This window comes from Camelus ferus, chromosome 12 (assembly GCF_009834535.1).
Source record: "Camelus ferus isolate YT-003-E chromosome 12, BCGSAC_Cfer_1.0, whole genome shotgun sequence".
NCBI lineage: Eukaryota > Metazoa > Chordata > Mammalia > Artiodactyla > Camelidae > Camelus > Camelus ferus.
Window position 1 is genome coordinate 37,650,923 of NC_045707.1, and position 25,487 is coordinate 37,676,409.

The window sequence follows — 25,487 nt, forward strand, 5'->3', positions numbered from 1 at the left end:
ATTCAACAGTTGTGATGGTTTTTTGTTTTTCTTTGTTTTCTAGTTTTGTCATTGATTTTTTAGTTTTCCTGCATCGTGACTGGAGAATGTTATATGTTGAACAGTTCTTGAGAAGATAATGATTATCTGCTTTGGTTATGTAAAGCTCAGTATGTTAAATGTGTCTTTAGTATTTTATTTAGGTCTTCTCTCAGCTTACTATTTTGTGAACTTCATCTTTTAGGCTAAGAGAGATGAAGTCTCCTACTTCTATTTCTATCTCTTCTTTTATTGCCTATATTTTTGCTTTATGAATTAGGATATTATAATCGGTGTATAAATAAATATAAATGTAAGGCCCTCACTGTGGAGTTTGCCCCTTCTTATAAGTTGCCTTCATTTACCCCCGTTTAATATTTTTTGCCCTGAATTTCATTAAGTGATCATTTTTGAGTTGTTTTTGTTTATAAATCCAGAATTTGTCCCATATCTCTCTTTTAAACTTTCTTGGTTTTCATGTTTTGTGTCTGCTTATTCCTGCAAATAGCAAAAGAGTTCCACTTTGTGATCAGAGAAGTTTTCCTTTTAATAAGTTAGTTTATGCATTTGAATTTATCAATAGCAACAGATATATTTGGTGCTTTTTAAGTCTTTTTATGCTATAATATGTAGTTTTTATTCCTTTAAATTTTTTTTTACTATGGGATTTGTGTTTTCTATATTTCATTTAGTACATGAATTTCCTGATGATATGGAAGGTTTTCAGTTATTTTAATGGATTAGTGTTTTTAAAGTCATTTTAGTGGCTTACTTTTATATAATTAATATATAATTCTTTTTCTTCAAATAGCAATAACTGACTCTAAAAAAACTTGTCTATCTCTACCCCCTCCCAACTCCTGTCTTGGTTCCTTCCCTCTATCACCAACTTTCAGTTAATTATATTATGATTTTTAGTTCCTCTAGTATTTCTCTTTATGTTTAAATATCCTTTCTACCTTTACATATCTTTATAGAACTTTATACCCTTAAATACCCTTTTACATCTATTAGTTGACATCAATTTTAAAATCCTTTTGAATTCAGGTTATAAAAGATGGGCTCATCAGTACATTTAAACTATTTCATACTTCTTTCCCCTTTTGCTCCTCCAGGCATTTAATAGTTATGTTATTTCTAAGCTGTCATGGCTTATAATATTTATGTAATTTCTGAAGTTTCTTTAGGCATGACTCTACATTTTTTTAAAAAGTTCACTCCTCACCCCTACTTCTTTTTTTCTGTGGTTTCTCTGTTCATCTTGTAGTTGGCCAGAATTTCTTAGTTTCTTTAATAAGGGCTCATGGGTATTATATATTCTGCATGTTCAAAATATTTGTTATTTGCTTTTATGTTTAAAAGAAAATCTGGCTGGGTATAGATCATTTTTTTTTCAATCTGAGGTCTTTGTAGACATTGCTCAGCTTTCTTCCAGGGCTAATGTCATAGTGGAGAAGTATGAAGCCGGCTTTAATTTCTCCCATCATAGGTGATTTGTTTTTTTTACATGGAAGCTCCAAATAGTCTTTATTTTGCTTTTTTATCTAGTAGATATTCTAATTTCAGTGTTGACTTTTCTGTATCAATTATTCCTGGAATATGACAGGTCTGTCAAACTGAGTTTTGAGGGTTTTTTTTTTTAACCCCCTAGAACGTTTTCTTGAATTGTACTTTGAAGATTTGTTGTTGTTATTGTATTTGTTTGGTATCCTTCTTCAGGGGTGTCAATTTTGCATAAATTTAATCTCCTTCACCTTCTAATCTGCCATTTCCTCTTCTACTTCTTTTTAAAAATAAAATTCATTATAAAATGATTTATAACAAAATGCACACATTTCAAATATACAGTTGGTTGAGTGTTGATAAACATATACTCATGTGTAGATACCACCACAATCAATATGTGATCTTTTCATTATACTAAACAGTTCCCTTTTGCTCTTTCTCAATTTCCACCTCCCATCCTCAGCCTCAAGCAACTATTGATCTGCTTTCTAGCACTATAGATTAGATTTGTCTTCCTTTGAGTTTTATGAAAATGGAATCTATCATATGTACTTTTTCTGTCTAGCTTCTTTCATTCAGTATACTGTTTTTTTTTATATTGATCCACTTTGTTTCATATATAGTAGGCTTGTTCCTTTTTAATTCTGAGTAGTATCCCACTACATAAAAATACCACAATTTGTTTAAGCCATTCACCTATTTGCGGGGTTACCAGTTTGGGAAAACTATGAGTGAAACTTGTATGAACATTCATGAACAAGTCTTTGTGTGTGCATACGCTTTTATATCTTTTGGGGAAAGACCTAGAAATTAAATTGTTGGGTCATAGGGTAAGTGCATCTTTAACTTATAAGAAAACTGTCAAACAGTTTTCCACAGAGGTTGTAGCATGTTACATTCCCATCAACAATGTATAAGAGTTCCAGTGTCTCCACATCAAAGCCAGTATCATCATTTAATACTGTTAAGTTAAAAAAATTCAGTTATTCTAATGGGTTTATTCATATCTCATTGCGGTTTTCTCTAATCCTTTCTTCAAAATTCTGTCTTTTAATATTGTTTCATTTCTTACTTTGCTGCCATAGTAAATATCAATTTAGATCATTCTTAATTGCAATTCCAAGGAACTCTTACTTTCTACAATGCTTTTTTCTAAACAAACTTTTAATTTTAGAACAGTTTAAATTTACAGAAAAATCTCAAAGATCATACAGAGAGTTCACATAAACCTACACCCATTTTCCCTTATTAACATCTAACATTGGTATAGTATACTTATTAACTAATGAACCAACACTGATTTGTGACTATTCATTAAAGTCAGTCCTTTATCCAGATTTCTTTGGTGTTCATCTAATGCCCTCCTCCTATTTTAGAATCGCACCTAAGACACATATTATATTTAGTAATCATGTCTCCTTAGGGTCCTCTCGGCACCCTCTTGCCTCTCCCTCTCCAACAGTAAGAAACCTGGCTCTCACCATACACCATCATTTTCTTAATTGTCCAATTCCAGTATTGCATAGTGGTAGTGAAATTGTTAACCTATATCCCATAGGAAACAACTTTATCAACTAGAGTACAGGGCCTATAGTCTTAAAGACTACTAATTTCCAAAGTTACTTAGGTCAGCACATTTTCCTCCCACTCTCTTCAATGAAGTTGCTTCAAACCTGTAACATAGATTGTTTTGTCATATTCTATATCCTGTTCTGGCATCCCCCAAACTTCCTTAATGATTTTTTTAACTTTTCATACATTAAGGTTCACTCTTTGTGCTATAAAATTCTATGAATTTTGACAAATGCACAATATCATGTACTCACTATTACAGTGTTATATGCAATAAATTATCCACCCTAAGAACAGATATCTGTGCTTCACCTTCCCTATTCCACCTCCTGCATTCCCCTCAAACTCCTGACAATCACTGATGTTTTTACCATCTTTTTACCAAAAAGTTTTGCCTTTTCCAGATTCTTCCACCTAACAATATACCATTATGATTCAATCATATCTTTTAGTAGCTTTATTGCTTATTTTTTCATTGCTGAATATCCCACTATATGGATCTACCACAGTTTGATTATCAATTCACCTATCGAAGGACATCTTGGTTACTTCCCTTTTGGGGGGAATTATCAATAAAGCTGCCATAAACATTCCTATGCAGACTTTTGTGTGTACATAAGTTTTCAAATCAATTGGGTAAATACCTAGCAGCATGATCACTGGATTGTATGGTAAGATAATGTTTAGTTTTGTTAGAAACTACCAAACTGTCTTCCAAAGTGGCTGTATCATTTTGCATTTTCACCAACAATGCGTAAGTCCTGTTGCTTTGCACACTCATCAGCAATTTGTATTGTCAGGTTTTCTGGGGGGAAGGCGGTGGAAGTTTTGCCATTCTATAGGTGTGTGCTGACATCTCATTGTTTTAATTTGAAATCACTAATAACAAATGATGTTGAGCATCTTTTCACATGCTTATTTGAAATTTGTATATCTTCTTTGTTGAGGTGTCTGTTCAGATCTTTTGCCCATTTTTAATTGAGCTGTTGTTCCTTATAATGAAGTTTATGAATTCTTTGTATATTTTTAACAAAAGTCCTTGATCAGATACGTGTCTTGCAAATATTTTGTCCCAGTTTGTGGCTTGTTTTATGCAGAGCAAATATTTAATTTTAACAAAGCCTAACATCAAGTTTTCTTTCATGGCTCATGATTTCAGTGTTGTATCTATAAACTCATTACCAAACCCAATGCCACCTACGTTTTCTCTTACGCTTTCTTCCGGAAGTTTTTAGCTTTGGTCTATGATCCATTTTGAGTTAATTTTTATGAAAAGTGTAAGGTGTAGGGTCTGGGTTCTTTTCTTTTTTGCATATGGACATCCATTTGTTCCAGCACCATTTGTTAAAAAGACTATTATTTCTCCATTGTCAAAGATAAGTAGACTATATTTGTGTAGGTCTATTTCTGAGTTCTCTATTCTGTTTCATTAATACGTCTATTCTTTCACAAATACCACAATGTCTTGATTATTGAGGTTTATAGTAAGTTTTGAAGTTGAGTAGGTAAGTTCATCAATTTTGTTCTTTTTAAAGACTGTTTTGCTTATTCTAAATCTTTTGCCTTTCCAAGTAAATGTCACAATGATTTTGTTGATATCCACAAAATAACTTTGGATTAGGACTGTGTTAATCAAAAATTAAGTGGGGAAAATTGACATCTTAATAATACTGAGTTTCCAATTCATGAACATGGAATATATTTCTCCATTTATTTAGATCTTCTGTGATTTAAAAAATCAGAGTATTGCAGTTTCTTCATAGAGATCTTATATCTATTTTGTTAAGGTATGTTTTATGGCCCAGAAAGTGGTCTTTGTTGGGTGAATGTTCATGTGAGCTTGAGAAGAACACATATTCTGCTCTTGTTGGATAGAGTTTTCTATAAACATCAGTTAGATTGAGGCGACTGACAGTGCCATTCAGGTTAAATATTCTTACTGATTTTTAGTCTGCGTGGTCTATTAGTTACTGAAACAGAAGTGTTGAACTCACCAGCTATAACAGTAGATTTATCTATTTTTCCATTCAATTCTATGAGTTTTTGGTTCATGTACTTTGATGCTTTCTTTGTAAGTGCATACACATTAAGGATTATTTTGGAGAACTGATCCTTTTATTATTATATACTGTACCTTTTTATTCCTGATAATTTTCCTTGTTTGAAGTCTGCTTTCTGTGAAATTATCACAGCTACTGCAGATTTATTTTGGGTAGTAGTGTTAGAGTAGTATGTCTTCTACCCCTTTACTTTTTGCCCCTGGTCACTGTGCTTATAACATGGCAACCTTTATGCTTGCTTCTGCCACATTTCCCATGTGTGTTCTAAATTATCTGAGGAAGCCTTCCTCAATATGCATGCACTCTCTGTTTTTGATTCTCTTTATAATGGATGTGCACGTATTATCTTGTTTATGATGACTGTAGTCTTCTGTAGAGTGTTAGTTTGAACTCAATGGGTTACATGTAAACTAGGATATAACTTAATAAAAAATAGAAAATTTATTTTAAGGATATAAGGTGTATGTAAGAACACAAAGTAGATAATGACAGTATCATGATTAGGTCTTTTTAAAAAATCCACTCTGACAATTTCTGTCTTTTAATTGGCATATTTAGATAGTTTATATTAAAAATAAAGTGATTGTTGCTATAGTTGAATTAATATCTACCACCTTTGTAACTGTATTCTATTCCTTGCATTTGTTGTTTCTTTTTCTCTTTTTCTTTTGCCTTCTCTGGTTTTAATTGAGAATTTTATATGATTCCATTTTATCTCCTCCATTAGGATATCAATAATACTCCTTTATAAACATTTTTACTGGCTGCCCTGAGTTTCCAAAACACATTTTTAACTATTCTAAGTCCACTTTCAAATAACACTTATATTGCTTCACGTGTAGCGTAGGTATATTTTAATAGAGCATTCCTAATTCCTCTTACTCATCCCCTTATGACATTGCTGTCATTTCTTTCACTTATACATATGCTATAATCACCCAGTAAGTCATTATTATTATTACCTTAAATAGTTATTTTTAGATCAATTAAGAAAAATAAAAATAAAAGATTTTATTTTACCTTCATTTACTCCTTATCTAATGGTCTTCTTTTCTTTATGTAGATGCAAGTTTCTGTCCTATATGATTTCCTTCTGCTGGAAGAAAATCATAATATTTCATGCAGTGTAGGTTTATCAGTTTTTCCTGTTTTCATTTGCCTGAGAAGTTCTTTATTTTTTCTTTACTATTAAAGGATAATTTTGCTGTATATAGAAATCTAGGTTGGTGGTGCTTTTCTTTCAACATCTTAAAACATCTAATTTCACATTCTTCTTGCTTGCTTGGTTTCTGATGAGAGGTCCACTATGATTCTTATCCTCTACAGGTAAGGTCTTTTTTTTCCCCTCTAGATTCTTTCAAGAGTCTCTCTTTGTTTTTAGTTTTCTGCAATTGAGTATAATATGCCTAGTTGTAGTTTTTTTCATATTGATTCTGCTTGGTGTTCTCCAAGCTTCCTGGATCTGTAGTTTGGTATCTGGCATTAATTTTGGAAAGTTCTTGGCCATTATTACTGCAAATATTTCTTTTCTTCTGTTTTCTCTTTCTTCTAATTCTGATACTCCAATTACATGTATGTTACAGATTTTGAAATTGTTACAGATTATTTGAAATTGATAGATTAATTCTTGAACGTCCTGTTCTGGGTTTTCTGTTTGTTTGTTTTGTCTTTGCACTTCTGTTTGGGAGGTTCCTACTGACTGATCTTCAAGTTCACTGACTCTTTCTTTAGCTGTGATGAGTCTCCTTATGAGCCGGTCAAAGGCATTTTTTATTTATGTTAAGGTGTTTTTTACCTCTAGCACTTCCTCTTGATTCTTAGAATCTCCACCTCTCTTACATTTTCCATCTCTTCTTGCATATTGTCTACTTTTCACATTAGAGCTCTTAATATGTGAATCAGAGTTATCTTAAATTCCTTGTCTGATAATTCCAACATCAGTGTTATATCTGAGTCCGGTTCTGAAGCTTCATCTCTTCAGACTGTTTTTTTTTTCCTTGCCTTCGGTGTACCTTGTAATTTTTTGTTAAAATCTAGACATGCTGTATTGAATAACAGGAAATGAGTCTTTAGTGTGAGGACTACTTTAATCTGGTTAGGAGCTGGACTGTATTCAATGTTTGCTGTAGCTGTACGTGTAAAGGATTCAAATTCTTCGCGTGTTCTTGTTTTTGTCTCCTCCTTTGACTCTGAGCTTCCTTAAACACTGCTTACCTGTGAAAATGAAAGTCTATATCTTACAGCTCTTTCTGCTATATTCCATTGTTGTTGTACTGGAGCCCTGCTGGAGTAGAGGGAGTGTATTCCATAACCTTATGATTCAATCTCTTTGTTCTGGCAAGCTGTGCTCTGGCCTGTGACCTTCATAAATGACTCTCTATTGGAATAGATTTTCCCCCTAAGGGAGACAAGAGGTTAGAGGAGTCTGCAGAGGGGGGAATGCCTTTCCCCCAGGAGGGATAAGGCTATGGAAGAGTTTTTTTCCACTAGAGAACAGGTCCTTGTTATGGAGAATACTCTGGGTATATTTCACAGTGATTACTCTCCCCCTGCCTCTGCCACAGCCATGAGGGGATTTTCTGGCATTTTCATCATAACCTACAGGGGTTACTGGAGGTAAAGCCCACAGAAAGGTGGACGCCCCCCTCTAAACCTGTAGGCTCCAGAGTTTCTCACTTTCAGGCTAGTTCATGCTCATCCTCCTGAAATTCATCAAATTACCATTTAAATTTTCCTATTAGTTTATGGCTCCATCAGCTTCCCTGCTCCAAGTAAGCACATCTTATGTGTCTCTGAATTTACTTGTCTTTCTAGCTTTCAGGTGGCAGTTTGCCCTACTATTATAGGATGAATGTTTGTGTCCCCTCAAAATTATATGTTGAAATTTCAACAGCCAATATGATGATATTATGAGGTTGGGCTTTGGGGTGATTAGGTTATAAGGGTGGAGCATCATGAATGGGATTAGTGCCCATACAGAAGGGAGCCCAGAGAGCTCCCTCACTCTTTTCCACTATGAGGATACAACAAGAAGTTGGCAGTCTGCAACCCAGAAAAGAACTCTCACCAGAACCCAACCATGCTGGCTCTGATCTCAAACTTCTAGCCTCAAGAACTGTGAGAAAGAAGATTCTATTGTTTATAAGCCACTCAGTCTACTGTAATTTGTTATAGCAGCCTGAATGGACCAAGATTTCTACAGACTCATGTCTCTACTGGGTCCAAGAAAAGTTGTTGATTTTCAGTTTATTCTATTTTTTCTTGTAAGAATGGGAATGACAGATTTCAAGTTCTTTACAAGTGAGAACTGAACCTGAGGTCCCCTAATCCTTTTTAACACTTTGAGCACTTCTGTTTAACATAAAGGATCCCAGAGGAGCTCTCACAAATGTAACCATTTTATCGAAAGGACTGGACTCTATTGAATACAGTTAGAAAACAACTTCTACAGACGTAGAAAACAAACTTGTGGATACCAAAGGGAAAAGGAGGGGATGGAGGGATAAATTGGGAGTTCAGGATTTGTAGATACTAACTACTATATATAAAATAGATAAACAATAAGGTCCTACTGCATAGCACAGGGAACTATAATCAATACCTTGTAATAGCCTATAATGAAAAAGAGTATGAAAATGAATATATATATATGAAACTGAATCAATATGCTTGTACACTACAAATTAACACATTGTAAACTGACTATACTTTGACAGAAATAAAGAAAGAAAAAAAATTAATGCTCTATCTCAAAAAAAAAAAAAAGACTTCTTAAGGACAAACTGGTACAGATGACTTAAGTGCTAAATTTGAGTCTTTCCAATCTTTCATCTTCTTTACTTGTCAGAACAAACCAATAGTCACAGCATTTAAAAAACCACATCCAAGTGCTGCAGTGGAAACGAGGAAGTATTTTCCAGGGTGAAATCCTAAGGCTGCACTGAAGGGTGCATTTATCACGGCATTCCAAATGGAAACACTTACCATTCCAGCTGTTGGGCAGGAGATATTCAGAAGTTAGGGTCTAACACAGAGCTGAAAGGAGGCTTGACCAAGAAAGTCTCCTGTGTAGACTATTACATTAGTGGCTCCCAGTTATGCCTTCTGGTTGATGTTCACACCTGTGTGGTCCCTCTCACACTGACTCTGGACTTGGCTACATGACTTGTTTTGACCAACACTGGGACATTAGCAAATAATAAGCTGTCTTTGATAAGTGCTTGGGGCTGTCCTTTTGGAACACTCACCCTTGGAGCCCAGCTGCCTTTGTAAACTGTCTGGACACTTGCTGGGGAGCCACAGGAAGAGAGAGCGAGAGGCTGTCAGTCATTCCAGACACTCCAGCTGAGGCCGCGGACATGTGGGTGAGGCCTTCTTGGAGCTTCCAGCCCAGCCTAGCCACAGCTGAATGCAGCTGAGAGACCCCTGCTGACATGGCATGGAGCTGAAGGACCGCCCTGCATGAGTGCCTGACCCACAGAATCAATGAGAAATAAACTATTGTTTTCAGCTGCTAAGTTTTGAAGTGCTTCGAAGAAGCAACAGAAACACTTCCCACAATTAACATCCAGAACTATCTAATAGAACCACTGAAGACTTGTGACCTATGATTTTCTAACTGAGTAAAAATTAATAGTTGAGAAAAAAATAAGAAAAGACTGATGGGAACCCTCACCTAGGTCTCTAGCCATTCAGTGTCAAGCTGCATATAAATCCTGGGTAAAAAATGGCAAATATCCCTTTCACAGATTTAAAACAAGTGGAAATAATTTAAAATATTGTTTTTATTGCTTACAAAATGTGCTGAAACTCTACATATTATTTGACCTAAAATTGATGGACTACACATGTGTAATCTTTAACTGATGGATGAAAACAAAAGTCTGAGAAGTATTGTCATGGGGACTCCCTCACCCCCACAAAGCTGGTGTGCATCTGATTGTTTTTCCAAAGCATGAGAGGAAGAAGGAAAGAGACATCTGGGTTATTAGGTGGTAACAGGCAGCCGACAAAGTAGTATATCGTATGTGATTCCATGGACAGAGACCCATTTACTCTACAGACTACTATGGAGGGGTCTCCTGAATATAGCGTTGGGTGAAAAAATCAAAGTGGAGAAGTATATGTAGTATGTTTCTATTTTTTGAAAAGGAGGATATCCGTGTATACTAAAAAATACAAATATAAACATAAACAGTAAATGGTTACAATTGAATAGGGTGGAGAAGACAAGCATAGAAGCTAGACTTAAGATAAAACAAAAATAAATAAAAAAGAAATTCTTAAAGACCACAATCAAATGAAATAAAGGAACCTAGCTCTAGACTGTAAGTGGAAACCTCAATCCCCAGTAACTTCCAAATCTGCCTTGCAGCCCCATCTCTCATCTCCCGAAGGACTACGGACTCAGGTGCACTCAGGTGCACCCAGTTCAGGATGCTCAAATGAAACATATTATCACCTCCCACCCCCGACCCTTGGCTTCCTGCCAGTAGCTCCTCATCTTTCCAGGCCATTACTTTAGAGTTTCTCCTGGGTTCCATTCTCTCTCACCTCCTACAAAGTCCTGTCGATTCTACTTCCTTACTCTCTGTCCCCGTCATCCTCCTCCTCCTCCTCTTCACCTCCGTCCCACCCCAGACTATCCTTCCATTGGTTAATGTCCATTCACTTGCCAAAAGTCACCACCTCTGGGAAACTTGCTCAGGAACTGCCACTCTGTGATGTCACAGGTTTGCTTCTCCTTCCGCCCTCTGATAGAGGAACCGAGTCTCACTGGGAAATTAGCTTTTTACAGTCAGTATTTCAAGAGAAAACCCCATAAAGTCAAAATTACCCTTGAAGACAATATAAACTACTCAGCATTGGAACAACTGGCTATTTCTTTTGTTGATCACCTAATGGGACAGTGTCTTAAATTTAAAGCCTGTAATGTACAAAAAAAACAAAAACAAAAATCATCCACAATCTTTTTAGTCCTAGAGACTCACACCAGAGCAGAGATTCTCACACTGAGAAGCATGAAGAGACAGTAGATTAGGTTTCATTTAATCCAGACTTGATACTGGGGAGGTGAGAGCAGAGTTGTCTGCCTTATTTAAATACTACGCTTCCTTCTCTTTTCCAATGCTGAGCAGGTAGCTGAATTTGCCAAAGTTACATATGCAAAGAGCAGCCTCCCCCCTTTATGTTGTAGCTTCTCTGTCTTCCCTCCCAATTTTGAGCATCTAACTCATGACTGCATTTCCAGGACTTAGGAGAAAGCCCTCCAGTTGGAAGAAACAGAGAATGCTCGTTGAATGGATTAATGATTTAACTTCTCCTAGGATCTCTCCAGAGATGGGGAATTCCACTGAGAATGAAACAGCCCATTATATCATCTGAACAAATGAAGTAGACCCACTGATTCAAGGTCTGTATTGCCTTCCCAGGATTCTAACTGCAGTTAATGCTCTGAAGCAGGGTTCCCAAAGAGGAGCAGGACTGAAAGGCTTAGAGGGCTCCAGATCAGCTGGTCAGCTGATAATAATATCTTTCTGAAGCCTCTTCTGTGGCTGGACCAACTCATCGATGGGCTCTGGCTGGGTTCCAGCTGCTGTTCTGCTCGCCTCTCTTTTCCCTAATCCAGGTTTAACGAGATAAGCATCATTAAGAAAGGCAGGGTGGTTATCCTTTAAGTGAGCAAGTGACTCTTCACAGAAGGACTGATTTAATAACCCAGTGCGAGACCCCCTTTAAGATACAGAATGATTCTGGCACATCAGTTAAGTGTTACACAAAACAGACGTGAGTATTCAAAATCAAAGGCGGTTTTCATTCATGTGCAAAAGGATCGGTGAGCTGCATGAAAACTGGGGTGCGTAAAAGTCCCCGGGGCCTCTGTCCACAGCAGGAAAAACTCAGAGCAGACTGGGCCCGGGGGAGGCAGCCGCGGCTGCCCATAACTCAGAGATAGAAGGCGGCGATCTCCGCGCTGCCTGTTTCATGTGCGGGCTGCTGCCTCTGATCTTTTGGCAGTTGCCTAATTGCCAATGACTGTTTCTGTGGACATGAGGGTCTGCTAAATGTGTAAGGTCTGCGTTTTTCCAAGGGAGACTTTTCCCTTTGCACATAAGCCAAATAATCCTTCATACACAAATTTTTTCTCAGGAGGTCATCAGATTCTTGTGTGGGGGACACTGATGCTGAGTTCAATGCACATAGCTGAGTATGAATACATACATATATATCTGGTAACTGAGGGAGTGGAGATGCCGGATGGGAAGGCCAATGACACCATGTGCACATCTTGAATTTCTTCCACACAAGAAGACTGCACTCCTAACCCAGTATTAGGTACATACTTGAAGCTGTTTACCAAGAGTGCAAATGGCTTCACTTTCAGTCAACCACAACCTTTGACCCAGTCTCCAGTATAACCGACGTGCACATTTGGGAGTGTCTGAATAAAAGTGAGGGGCACGTTTAAACTTACTGCTCCAACCAAGATCAAACCCTTGCTTTATCAGCACGATAGGCTGCCTCACACAGGTAACAAATCCCACAGATGAATTGGACTTAATTCACAAAGAGAAGAAATGCTACTATACAGGAATGGCAAGTGGGTTCCCTAACAGAAGCTACTTCCAATCAATCATAATGAGAGCTGTGATTTATTGAGCACTCATTATGTGGGTCATAAATTGATTCAATTAGCCCTATGAGTAGGTATCATTATTACCTCACTTTACAGATGAGGAAATGGAAGCAAAATAATTTGCCCAAGATCATACAGCTAGTAGGTAGTGGAGCCAGGATTTGAAGGCAGGCAGCCTGACTACAGAGTCCTCACTCTCGACCATGGCACACTCCTGCCTTCCAGCTAACAGGTGATGTCTGTCTGAGCCTGGTATTCAAGGGTCTGAGGCTAAATTCAGGTAAAGCAGAGTAGACTGCCATGGTTGATTAGAGAGCTGCCAAGGGGATCTAGACACACAGCAGAAGCACATGTGTGTGTACCTGCATCCCTGACTTTATTTAAAAGAAGAAGGTCCTACAACATCTGTACTAAAAGAACCGTGCCTGTCTCAATCTACAAATATTTACTCAGATTTTTGTAACATCTGACACTGAGTGACGTAATTAGAGTAACTCTCCCTGCAGGAAGAGCAGGTAATGAATCACCAACAGCCTCCTGTTTTGTTTTCTGGACCGATGTTGATCTATTTCAGGTCCTGCCAGATCACAGACCTACTTGGGACATGCAAGACCCAGAGTAATGATGAAGGAAAATTTCCAGTAACACAGAAAATTGCTGAGATTCCTGCTCTGGAAACCCAGCCCTACTGCTGTCGTCTTAAAGCGCAGACAGTACTACAGCTTGCTAGGAGGGCTTTATGACCCTGTTTACTCCCATAGGACCATTCAAAGAGAAGGCGGAGTCTTTGGCTTCAGGGTAGACTCCGGGCTGAGCAGCACCTGCCACATGGCAGGGAGGCAGACACAAAGCTGAGGTTTGAGTGGGTAAAAGATGAAAATCAGCACGCGTCTTTGACAAAAGCAAAAAAATAGGCGAGATCTAAAACTACGTCAGGCTGTGGGCAGATGTGAATAAAAATGGAGCTTATAACTAACATTTTTTTTTTATATCTGCAACATTATCATCAGATATATAAAAGCCCATTTTACAATAGAAATGAAACTTAATTGACTTAATGACTGACATGGATTGACATGTTTTATTTGATGCCATTACAACTGGTACGCTGAAAAAAAACAAGGGTTTTGTGGTTCACATTAACATTTGTTAGTATAGTCACTCCACCATCCAGAGGCACATCAGCTGTCAGTCTGCTGAGGACAAATCCATGTAACAACAGTTGGAAATTGTTCTCATTTGCTTTGTAATTTTTTGTTTTTCAGTTTTTTGCTTTGTAATTTAAACCACTTTCATACCCATTGTCTGGAGACAGTCTTGATTGTCATGACAAGGGGGATGTTACTGGCATTTAGCGGGTAGAGGCCAGAGATGCTGCTCGACATCCTACTGTGCACAAGTCGGTGCCCCATGAAAAAGAATTATTCGGCCCAAAATGGCAATAGTGCCAAGGTTGAGAAACTCTGGTCTTGTTTGGTATTTACATATATGAGAAGAGAAAAGCTAATCTTTATTGAGTGTTTACTATGCCGTAGGCACTGTTCACCTGAATTTCCTCATCTCAGCACAACAAACCTGTGGTGTAGGAACTACTCTTCCCCGGTACGAGCCTGGGTGGGGAGGCAGGTAGGTTATACTCTAACAGAGAAGATTGAGACTTGGCGTCTTAGGGGAAGATCGGGGCCTCCAGCTCCAGTGCAGGGCATGGCGGTGCCTCTGCTGTGCGTATGTGCACAGAACAGAAGGGCACAGTGGCTTCATTCTCTCCTTCTTTGTTGGTAACACCACTGCCAATTCATGTTCAGTCAGCAGCTCCAAGGTCAGGGGCTCTGGGACTCCCCACCCACTCTTGCAGGCTCAGCACATAGAAAGACTTGGAAAATCACAGCACCAGCTCCCCTGCGGGCCCCAAGGAAGCCGTGCAGCACCCAGAGCATCTCTGCTGACTTTGTGCTTTGCTTTGGGGGGGTGGGGTGTGACATGGTGGCATTCCTGGGAGGACCTGGACACCAGACTGAAATGACCAGCAGGGACAGAGACAGAAACTGGAGTTTTTCAAAGAGCCACTTCAGAAAGGCCACTTTTAACGTGGGATGTGTCTGCGGGGCTGGCAGGCAGATCCCGTACTGAGTGGAAAGAAGCTGCAGAAGGAGAAAGCGGAAACCTCAGGGCCGGAGTCAGAAACTAGTCAGCAGAAGGAAGCAGCATCCCAGGCTGCCGGAGAGGAGCTTTCCCTGTATAAATCTGGCCTTTACCCAACAATTTCCTCTGTGCAGGCTCTTCACCAGCAATGGTAGGGGTGTGGGAGGCTGGGAAGGTTGGGCTGGAGCCCTGAGGGAGGTGCGGTCCGATACACTCTGCTGCTTAAGGGGAAGTCACGCCACAAGACAGAGAGGAACGTGGAGAGCTGTTCCCAAGGGGTGGGTTCTTTGACACCCCTAAAAATCTAAAGGCTGGCTCTAAGAAAGGATGGTATCCAAAGCTCCTCATGTAGCTTACGACAGTGGGTCTTAGCTTTTAGATGCACTGGAACCATCTGGAGGGCTTGTTAAAACATAGATCCACCCAAATTTCTAACAAGTTCCCAGGTTGATGCTCATGCTGCTGGTCCAGGGACCACACTTTGAGGCAGGCTACCCCATCCCCTCCAAGGATCTGTCACCATTACTTAACCTTGAAGAGTACTAGTATTCCAGTTTCTTCAAATACAGTGTTCACAGCAGTCCCTATTTAAAGTATAGCAAATTCACCAAAACTCCATTCAAGTTATATTAAAAATGAGAGTATAAACTTCACCCCAGCACCCAATACAAAAGATTTTTGGATCTATCACCTGTTTTAATTTATTCACTTCTAGTCTTTATTAATGTGGATGATTGGGAGTTAACCAGACTTAAAATTTATATGCATGGAATGAGAGCTATTACCTAGACTTGAAAAACACTTTAACTCCTTTGATTACAGTCTGAGATTTTAGACCTGAGTGAAAATGCGACTTTCAGATTGTTCTGAGGATTTCTGCTGTGACATCCTGATTACAATAAATTTGATTTGCTGAAGCAAATCTCTTAATTGCTTCTGGGATCTGTGTCCGAAATCCAAATTGGTAGCTTGGCTTTGGTAACAAACAGTATACACTTCTAGATTGCCACCACTTATTTTTTTCCCCACTTAAAATGGCCTCTTAAGAGGCTTGACATTAATTTCCCACCAACCTTGGCCTCATGGGACTGATGCAGTAAAAATCCAACTGTTAGTCAGCAAATGAAACAAACTGCTTTCAAGACACATATGGAGTAAATATGGATGGTAAAGAGGTGCTACTTTTACAGTCACTTTTCTGACCATCCGTCTCACAAAGGAATGATTTACAGATCTCTCAGAAACTGGCTTCTCCATTACTCAGACGGCAGAGAAGCGGACGGGTCCAGCCACCAGCCCTCAAGTGCTCATTCTCATGTGATTCATTACCGCAAATCAAGGTGTTGGCCCCAAATGCTCTGAAGCAGCTGAAAACTATCCCATTATACAGCACCCACTCAAGCCCCCTCCCCCTTTACTTAACTCTCAGCACATGGAAGCATTTTGAGACCTGGTTCTGTGGGCTTCATGAAACTATTCTGGGACTCCCGCGCTGACCACGGGCCTCACTTTGATGTCGGTGGTATATGGTCGTTCCAGGGAAGTGTGTTCTCTAATCCCATCACCCTCCTTCCTCCCATCACCCTGAAACAGGGCAGCTTTCACAAATAGCTTTTGCAAAACCCTACAGTCCCTGCACTTGGCCTGGTTTCCAAACTCCCTCCTCAAAGCAAAGTTGAGGTTTGCTCTTCCTAACCCTTTTCTGACGAAGCTGGACAGGATAAGGCCAGTCCTGACAGCTGTCTGTGAGGAGTATGATATCATCAATGAAAACAGTAATAAGCATTGGACATATTACGTGCCAGGCACTGGGCTGAGCTCCTTAGATGTTTTAGCTCATTTAACCCTAGAAACAGCCTTAGGTGTCAGTACCATTATTTTTTTCCATTTTGAAGATGGATAAACTAAAACAAAGATAATATACTATATTTGGGGTGACAAAGCTATTAAGAGACCACCACAGGTTTAGAAGATATCTTCTTTTTAAAAACTTATTTGGTGAAGTATAACTTATATTCAGAAAAGTGAAAAATCCTATGTATAAGGTCAGTGCATTTTCATAAAGTAAACACATCCATGTAACCAACTCAGGCCAAATAAATATGACCAACATCTCAGAAGCCCCTTTCTTGTACTACAGTCACTAGCCACCCACTATGCACAGGAACTGTTACCAAGACTTCTTAGATGATAGACTAGTTTCGCTTATTTTTTAATTTAAATGGAACCAATACAACATATATTCTTTTGTGTTTAACTTTTTTTCATTATTATTATATTTGTGAGATTATCTACAACACTGTATGAGGCTTTTCGTTGCCGTATTAGTATTCCACGGTGCAAACCCCCCACAATGATCAATTCCACTGTTAATGGACAGAGGTTATTTATAAGTCAGGGCTATTTCAATAGTGCTATTAGAAACGTTTCTGTACATGCCTACTGATAACACACATGTATCTGCTGCACACACACACACACACACACACACACCCCAGGAACAGGATTGCTGGACACGTTCAGCTTTAAAAGATACTGCTAGCAGTTCAGCCAGTGCTGTTATGAGTTGGCAAATGCATTGAGGAATATTATGGACTGAATCGTATCTCTCCAAAATTCCTATGTTGAAGCCCCAATTTCCAATGTGACTGTACTTGGAGATGGGGGCTTTAAGGAGGTATTGTCAAATGAGGTCACAGAGGCCCTACTTCAATCAGGCTGGTGTCCTATTACGGAGAGAAAGAGACCCAAAGCTCTCTCCTCACACACACTGAGGAAAGGCCAGGTGAGGACACAGTGAGAGGTGGCCATCTGCAGCCAGGATGGAACAGAGTCCTCACCAGAAACCAAATCTGTCAGCACCTTGACCTTGGACGTTGAACCTCCGTAACTGTGAGAAAATAAATTTCTATTGTTTAAGCCACCCAGTCTGTGGTATCCTGTTATGGCAGCCAGAGCAGACTAATACAAGGGGAGAAGTGGTGGAGAAGTTCGGTTCACCTCAACGAGCTTTCTTTCTATTTGGGATCTTGGCCTTTCCAGTCCTGGCGTCTTGGCAACTCCGAGCCCATACTTTTGTCTCCCCAGTTCTTTGGCTCTGACAAAGCTCAGGTCAGGGTTGCAGCCACTCAGTGGGTTTGGCCTGGCTTTTTTAAGCCTCTTGTCCCTGTGCCACTTTCAACCTGGCAAAACCTTGAGGGAAAAAGCGCTCCTAGGGTGGCCTGTAAAAGGTTACTCTAACATTACCGGAAATGGAAGTGAAAATGGTAGTTTTTAAAGCAAGGAACTTACAAATAACTTAACAAAATAAAACTGTAGTAGGACTAATACCAATTCTGGCCTCTTTTTATTTAAGTATTTCTGAGTCAACTAGTTACTCAAATGTAGCATCTGCTAATTTTTGAAATATCTACCTAACATAATTTTTCCCTCTAAGAATAGTTGTTTGGAGCCCACCTTCCTAGATTTTTGTTAACTTAAGAGAACTGAGAATTTCCTAGATTAGGCGACTCCCCTCAAAATGCTCCGAACTGTCTGAATTGTTTTTGAAAAAATAAGTTTAAGAAATTCAAATACTCAGCAGCGCTTGAATAAAAAAAAAAACTGTCATATTTAGTGACTGAAAAACAGAATCATGGATGAAACTCAAAGAAGGCCTCCACATCAGGAAGCCTGGCCTCAAGCCCATGCTGTTCCCCTATTAATGGTGGGGCACTGGGCAAGTTAGCCATTTAGTGGCTCAGTGTCTTCAGCTCTAAAAAGGGAATAATCATGATTGTAAAGTGTTCCCAGATCTCCAGGGCACAGGTAATCATTTTGCCCTGGGAGTTCCGTCAGCACTGCCGAGGGTAAGCCTTAGCACTGACTGTGGGACAGCGTTCCATGACTCGCTGACGTCTCGGCCTCCTCCACTGGGTTCAGAGCTCCTTAAGGCAGAGGCCATGTCCTGCTCTTTCTAACCTCAGCACAGTGCCTCACACAGGGGAGGTTCTGAGTGCAGCTCTTCCCAGGCTGACCCTCTGAGTGTTCACAGACATGCAGTGCCTCACAGGGCAGGGCAACAGCGTCTTCTGCAGAGTTGATAAGTGGAGTTGTCACATAATGGGAAAGTCAAAATCCCCCTACAAAACTCCTTAAATGGCCCACAAAGTATGGTACGTATACATTCAACCTAGTACAGTCTTCTTCAGGCACCATAACTTTTGAGAACGACAAAGCCGGGTGCAAGGAAGGAACCACTGGCAGAACCAAAGACCTGGGCATTCAAACGCCTCTGCATTTGTAAAGCCTGTGGAGCCCCTGAAGTGACTGGAGACGTGTGCTGACGGCGGGGAAGGTCTGCTCACCTGCAGCGCGTCCCTCTGTGAAGCCTCTAGGACTCTCATACCCAAGTGAGGGCTACTTATTGTGAAGGAAATGAAGTGCTGTCGAGGCTGGGTTCTCAACTCAGTGACTAGCCTGGCTCCCCCTTTTGGAGAGTCCCAGTACACGGTAGCTCGGTAAAGGCTCTGAAAAAGTCCTTGGTATGTTTAACTTGGAGACACCCAGTTTCTCAAACTTATTTGACACTGGACCTTGATTCTTGTTGGTGTATAATACCTATTAATATTCTGTGGGACATGTTCAATGTGACATGCTGGGAATGCAGCCTTAGATCATTATTCAAAGCTTTTTTGACTTACTTTATAAACAATCCCTAACACAAATATTTATCTGGCTTCAGAGCAGAGCAATTAACAACAACTTAGAAATGGATGAAGAAGGTTGTCAGATTAAAAAGAAAGTGGACAGCTAACATCCTGGCAGGAATGGAAGGGATGGAAAATTTAGTGTCTATGGAATTATTTTCAGATATTCAACAAATATTGCATGGTATGATCACGGAGGTTCAAATGAGTGGCAATTAGTCCTGAAGAAAAGGTGACATCTGGTAAAATTGCTGAAGATTGCAGGAAGATATTATCTTAACCAAGATTAGAATTTAAAAATTGGGTGTATAAAGGTAAGATTCAATTGTTGCGAACACTCACCCCTCAGAGAACCAGGTAAGAAAGCCTCCGCTTATCAGCCACACTCCCGGCTTCCCGCAGGTGTTTTTCCTTCAAATACCGCTCAGATCAGCCTCCCCAGACAAAGGCCGAGTTAATCTGCTCAGATTCTCCATGTCCTTCACGTGTCATAAGAATCTGGCATTTTATTTAATCCCAAACATTCTTTTTAAGGAGGAAGGTCTTTGTAATGAATAAATTTCAAGATACCAGAACATAAATAAAAGTTTATTTATCTTTTAGGTCACATTCACTTGTGAATCAAATTCAGAATACGGACGACAGACTTTGCTACAGTCCTCATTGTTGGTGTTTCTCCCATGGCCCGGACTCGTTGATCAGGGTTGTTCAGCCAGTCTTCTAATGTATAAAAAGCCTCTCCAACAATTTCGTGGTTCTTTCTTTCTTTTTTCTTTTTTTGAGAGAGAGAACAGTATTCACAGGAGCAGAAGTGGTCCTTATCCCTTCTGCTCCTCACCACTGTGGACACATTAGTTGTTCTCTTTAAGTAACCATCTTTCCCATCCTTATTCATTGTACTTGGACAGTTTTAACCTGGGGATAATGTTCATTGACTGCAGCTCCTGGAATAGCAGCTTGCAGGCATACGGAATGCGGAGGGAAGACACATGGCATGACGACTTGCAGTAATGGCACCTGAAACCCAAGTCAGTCATGTTAGAGGGACAGTAACTCAGAAACGGAGGCCGGTGTGGAGCAAGTGACGATTCACTCGACAAAATTCTATCACCATTCTACCAGATTCATCAGTTTTCTATTCCTCAGCGTTCAGTCACACTGTCACATAAGTATGTATGTGCCCCCAAAATAAAAAGAAGCATCCAAGGTAACAAAAGTAAAAGCAAAACGAGTATCACTCCCCCAATTGTAAAAGCACGAAATTTTAATCAGCTACTTCCACACTTCTAGGCCTTTCTCCTTAAAATACAGAATAGCTGCCTATATGCTTGTTATGAATGAGGCCCAGAAATCTGAACCATCTGAAAGTTACTCAGGTTTACTTTTTTGTTGTTGAAAGTGTTTTAAACAGATTCAATCCATCTCCATGTATTTGAAATGCATTTACTATGCCATACTATTCTAGGCAAGATGTTTAATTTGATTTCTGTCACTGAGATACTTGAAGTGTGATGGGAAAGATAAGACATTCATATAGAAAGGTGATGTCCAATCAAATGTTATTTATTTTTCCAGTGCTCTTCAAGCTTGATTACTTGTTTTTATTGGAAGCTACTGTACTTACAGCACATTGGCCTTTGTGCAAAACTAAAGAACTGTGTGTGTGCATATATTCCCATTTAATCCTTATAACAGCACATGCTCCTAACCAATGTGCCTGCCTATTCCAATTAGAATTTTCTTTTCTCTTCTTTCAGCAAAAGCCAGTGAACTGAATCTAGGTCTTAATCCATGGCTACAACTGAAGAAGAGTCCCTGGGGAGAAAGCGAGTTATTCTCTCAGGTTTCAGACCAAAATAGGTCCTCACCCTACATTTCAACAGTCTGGGGCAATAGGTTTCCAGTAGAAATCTTGAGACTTAATAGGTAGAAAACTACAACCTCCTAGTTAACAGAGGGGAAAGTGAGTGCAAGAGGAATAATAACTAAGGCTTAGAAGAGTCATTGCTGACTGGGAACTGGAGAGAGATTCCTTCGTGAATGAAAAAGGCCATTCTGGAGGGTAAGTAAGGCAATATGTATTAAACACGTAGATGTGCATGTTATTTGAGTAATCGCAAAAGTGGCAAAATATGTGCACAAGAATGTTCACGGTCACACTATTTATAACAGCATAAATCAGGAGATGGCTCACATGTCCAACAGGCAATTGGTTCTGTGATTAGAAGACATTTATGCAGAAGAATACTGTGCAGTCATTAAGTGTGATGATGTAGAATCATACTATTGAAATACAAAAGTGTCCAGGACACACTGTGGAGTAGAAAAAGCAGTTTGCTAAAGAGCATGATCCCAAGGGGGTCCTCAGATGCATTTCAGTAAATGTATGAAGTCCCCAAAATCGTATGTAATAAAGACTCTTTTGTGTGAGTATACGTTTTAATTATTCTGCTATTATCAGAATCTCAAAAGAATTTATGACTTTTTTTTAAAGAGTACAGAACTACTGGCTAACAGACATGTCCCCAAAAGAGTCACGAAAATGTTAATAGTTGTCATCTGTGGGTGACAGGAATTAATATGACTGTATTTTTTTCTTTACGTTTTTTGTCACTGAGTATTTTACAAAGAGCAGGGGTCACTTTTTGCAATCAGTAAAGTTTTATTATTTTAGAAAAGAAAAGCACCAAGGCTGAGAATTTGAATGTGGTGGTGAGTGACTACACAGACAAGAACTTCGTGAGAAGAGAATGCAAACAGGTTGAGCCATGATGGACTCATGCTTGGGCCCCCACTGGGGGACTTGCAGGGGCTCAGCAAGCACTGTGGAGTGTTTGATTCCATCGGTAGCAACGACAGAAACACAGTAAATGACCTTTTCCTAAAAGATTACCTACAGACCTCTTCAATGCATGACAGTTTAAGAATTACATTTTTAATGTGCCTAGGTTGATCTAATTTATTCAGGAATCATGTTCATGCTTTAATTAAATTGGAGAAGTGGATTTAACTGGAGCAACTTATTGCTGATTCTCCTGACCATTACATTACCCCATGACTTCAATACAAACTAATCTATTTAAATTTTCCATATGTACTGATTCATAATCCAGAAAGCCCACTAATCTTCTCTATTACTAAATATTTCTCCATCATTCAAAATGTTCCAATGCATATGTGTACAGATACATAGATGCATGTATATATAAACACATACACATAATAAAAATATGTAATTTTTTTCTCTATGTCTAGAAAATGTCCAAAGGAAGAAACCTGACCCGAACAGCAAGAAAACAAACTGATTTTTTAGGGCAAAGGCAGCAAAAGAAGGAGACTGTGGCTTCACATGAGGAATGGCTGTCCAGTAAAATGTCCTCTAAGAGCTAATTATCTTAATAGGGATTTTCTTTTCTCCACTGTTTTCCTTCTGGACCTCTCTTTTGTGACTTCTGCCCTCCGTGTCTTCTGCAGAACAACAGTCTTGCTGTAAACATCCCCATAGCAATGCCTTACTAATGTGCAAATCACTGACAAAAGGCCAGTTTCAAGGTTCTGAGCTGCTCTAATTACTCAGCCTCCATTGTGCTGTTCATTAAAGAGCGACTTCCTCCAACAAACGCCCGTGCTCCCTCCCACACAACCCAGCACACACGATCAGGTAACGACGGGAAAATGACAGCATCATTACGCTCCTCTGCCAGGAAGCAGCACGAGGAGGCTGCTAGACTACCAGACTGGATTAGGAATTTTTTTCTGTTGGCAACAAGGGTATAAGTAGGCCACTCAAAATCAGACATACAGTATATCCAGGCCTGTTTAATTACAGTAAAGACCCTTAAACCGTGTAACCTGATTTAGTCCTCTTTCAAAGGATTTCAAATACAATACACATTGAACACATGAGCTTCAAAATCAGGCACTGCCATCAGATGATCTCTAAATGAGACAGAAACGAAGCAGGAAAGGAGATATGAATTTAACAGAATAACGCTGAGATCAATTACTGCTTACACTGAGTTTCCCTGAGTATTCAGCGGAAGAGAGGGGAAGGTTTTCAAAGTGCATAAGTAAAGCTGGTGTTCTGCTTTATTTTTTCTATTTCTCTTTCTGCCTTTCTCTCTCTCTTTCTTCTTTGGTTGGGGGGCGGGGGCACAGGAGGGAATGTGGGGAAGATGGAGAAGAAAAGGAAACTCTTTGAAGTTTTCTGATCCTTATTCTTAATAAAATGACTTCTCTGAACCATCTTTTCAAAGTAAATTATTTAAAAATCCTTGTGCCAAATTTGAAGATCTAAGCATAGTGAAATTAGGTTCCAGGCATCTTCCTATTACACTTTTGTTGTTGTTACACAGCCAGGACAATAAAAAGCAAACTCAATATGCATTTCAAAAGACAAATAGACATCTCAGAATTGAAGCAACCTCCCCGCCCCGTGTCACTGATATAAGAAAAAGCCAGGCTAATGCATAGAATAACGTCACCCTATCTCTGCAACCTCATGAAAGGAACGAACTGCAAATGGCACCTCTTGTGTTAGTTTTTAAAATGAAATGATTTCACAGACAAGTCTAATCAACTCTTTTACACCAAAAATCATAAAATAATTGGCTAAAAGGTTTTGTCATTTAATGAGCAAGGTATATACTGTGTTCTAAGAATCCTACTCATTCTGGCTTTTGATCTGCTTTATTCACCATGAAGACTGGTAGCTTAGGAGGGCAAAAAGTTGGGGCTCTCTCTGGAAGGAGGCTTTGATGGGAGACTCGGTGGGAAAAAGGTAGCCCTTGTATTTCTCAAACTCTAGCCATGAATGCTCATCTGGGCCTAACTCTGTCCTTCGGAGGATGCACCCTCACCCTTGCCCAGAGAAAAGGGGCTCTGAGAGGTTGAGTGAGGGCTGATGAGGGAGCTGGGGCTGTTCCCTGTCCCTGCAGCAACTGCCTTATATCTTGTTGGACCTCATTTCTAGCAGAAAAGTAAGAAGAAACTAGGGAACTACCAGCCCTCCTTCCTACAGGGGTATTTCAGGGCTCCAGATAATGACTAACCCTAAGCAGAGTGGCTGCTCTTTGGTGGTAGAGTGAACCATTACAATAAGGAAAGGGGATCTAACTACACAAACACCAACAAGAAATATGTAGCATCATCTTTTAAGCTGGCTTTTTTATCTACTGAACTCTACACAGAACTTAAAAACTTTATGAGTTACATAATTTACCTATTGGCAATCATCCATATGCAGGGTCAGTATCATTTAGCAATTATATTTTATTTAGCATCTACCAAGTCCCAGGCTGGAAAAGCAGGGGTAAACAAGACAGAATGTAATTAGAATGAACTAGAAGATAAGCTCCCTGTAAGCAGCCATTCATCTGTCTTATTCACCCCTGTATTTCTGGGGCCTAGAACAGTGTCTGGCACTTAGCAGATTCTTACTGTTTGTTGAGTGAATGACTGAGACAGACAATGACTCTGTCTTCGTGGAATTCACAGTCCAAGTGTAAAGCAGAGAGAGTACAGACAAGGTCCTGGCTCTGTCACCAATTTACTATAAGATCTAGGGCAACATACCTGGCTTTTTGGGTCCGAGTTTAAAAGCGAGCATTCAACACAATCTTCATAAAAAGTTTCTAGTTAAAATATGCTGTAATTCTGACATCTAACAATGAATCTGCTAGTATCTTTATAGGTAAATTGTGTTATAAAAGGTACTTGAGATGCTTCTTTAAAAAGAAGATAAAACCTGTATTCCCTGGGAGTTTAAACTCTAGCAGTCGTAGAAAGCAGAACATTAGGTAGACAAACTAAGCATGTACATATAAAATTCCGAATTCCAGGAATGCCTGGATGGCGAAGACTGGC

General features: G+C 39.4%; 1 protein-coding gene across 5 annotated transcripts in view; it reads right to left on the bottom strand.

The window, feature by feature from the left end:
- Positions 1 to 20,189: 20,189 nt before the first annotated feature.
- The window catches only part of POLR3B (RNA polymerase III subunit B), a 105,325-nt gene continuing 100,027 nt past the window's right edge, over positions 20,190 to 25,487 (bottom strand). For all 5 annotated transcript variants that reach the window (XM_006193711.3, XM_032493416.1, XM_032493420.1 and 2 more), the window contains one exon: positions 20,190 to 20,639. In XM_006193711.3, the coding sequence (XP_006193773.2) occupies positions 20,510 to 20,639 (130 nt within the window). In that variant the 3' untranslated portion in view covers positions 20,190 to 20,509. The remainder of the gene's footprint in view (positions 20,640 to 25,487) is intronic.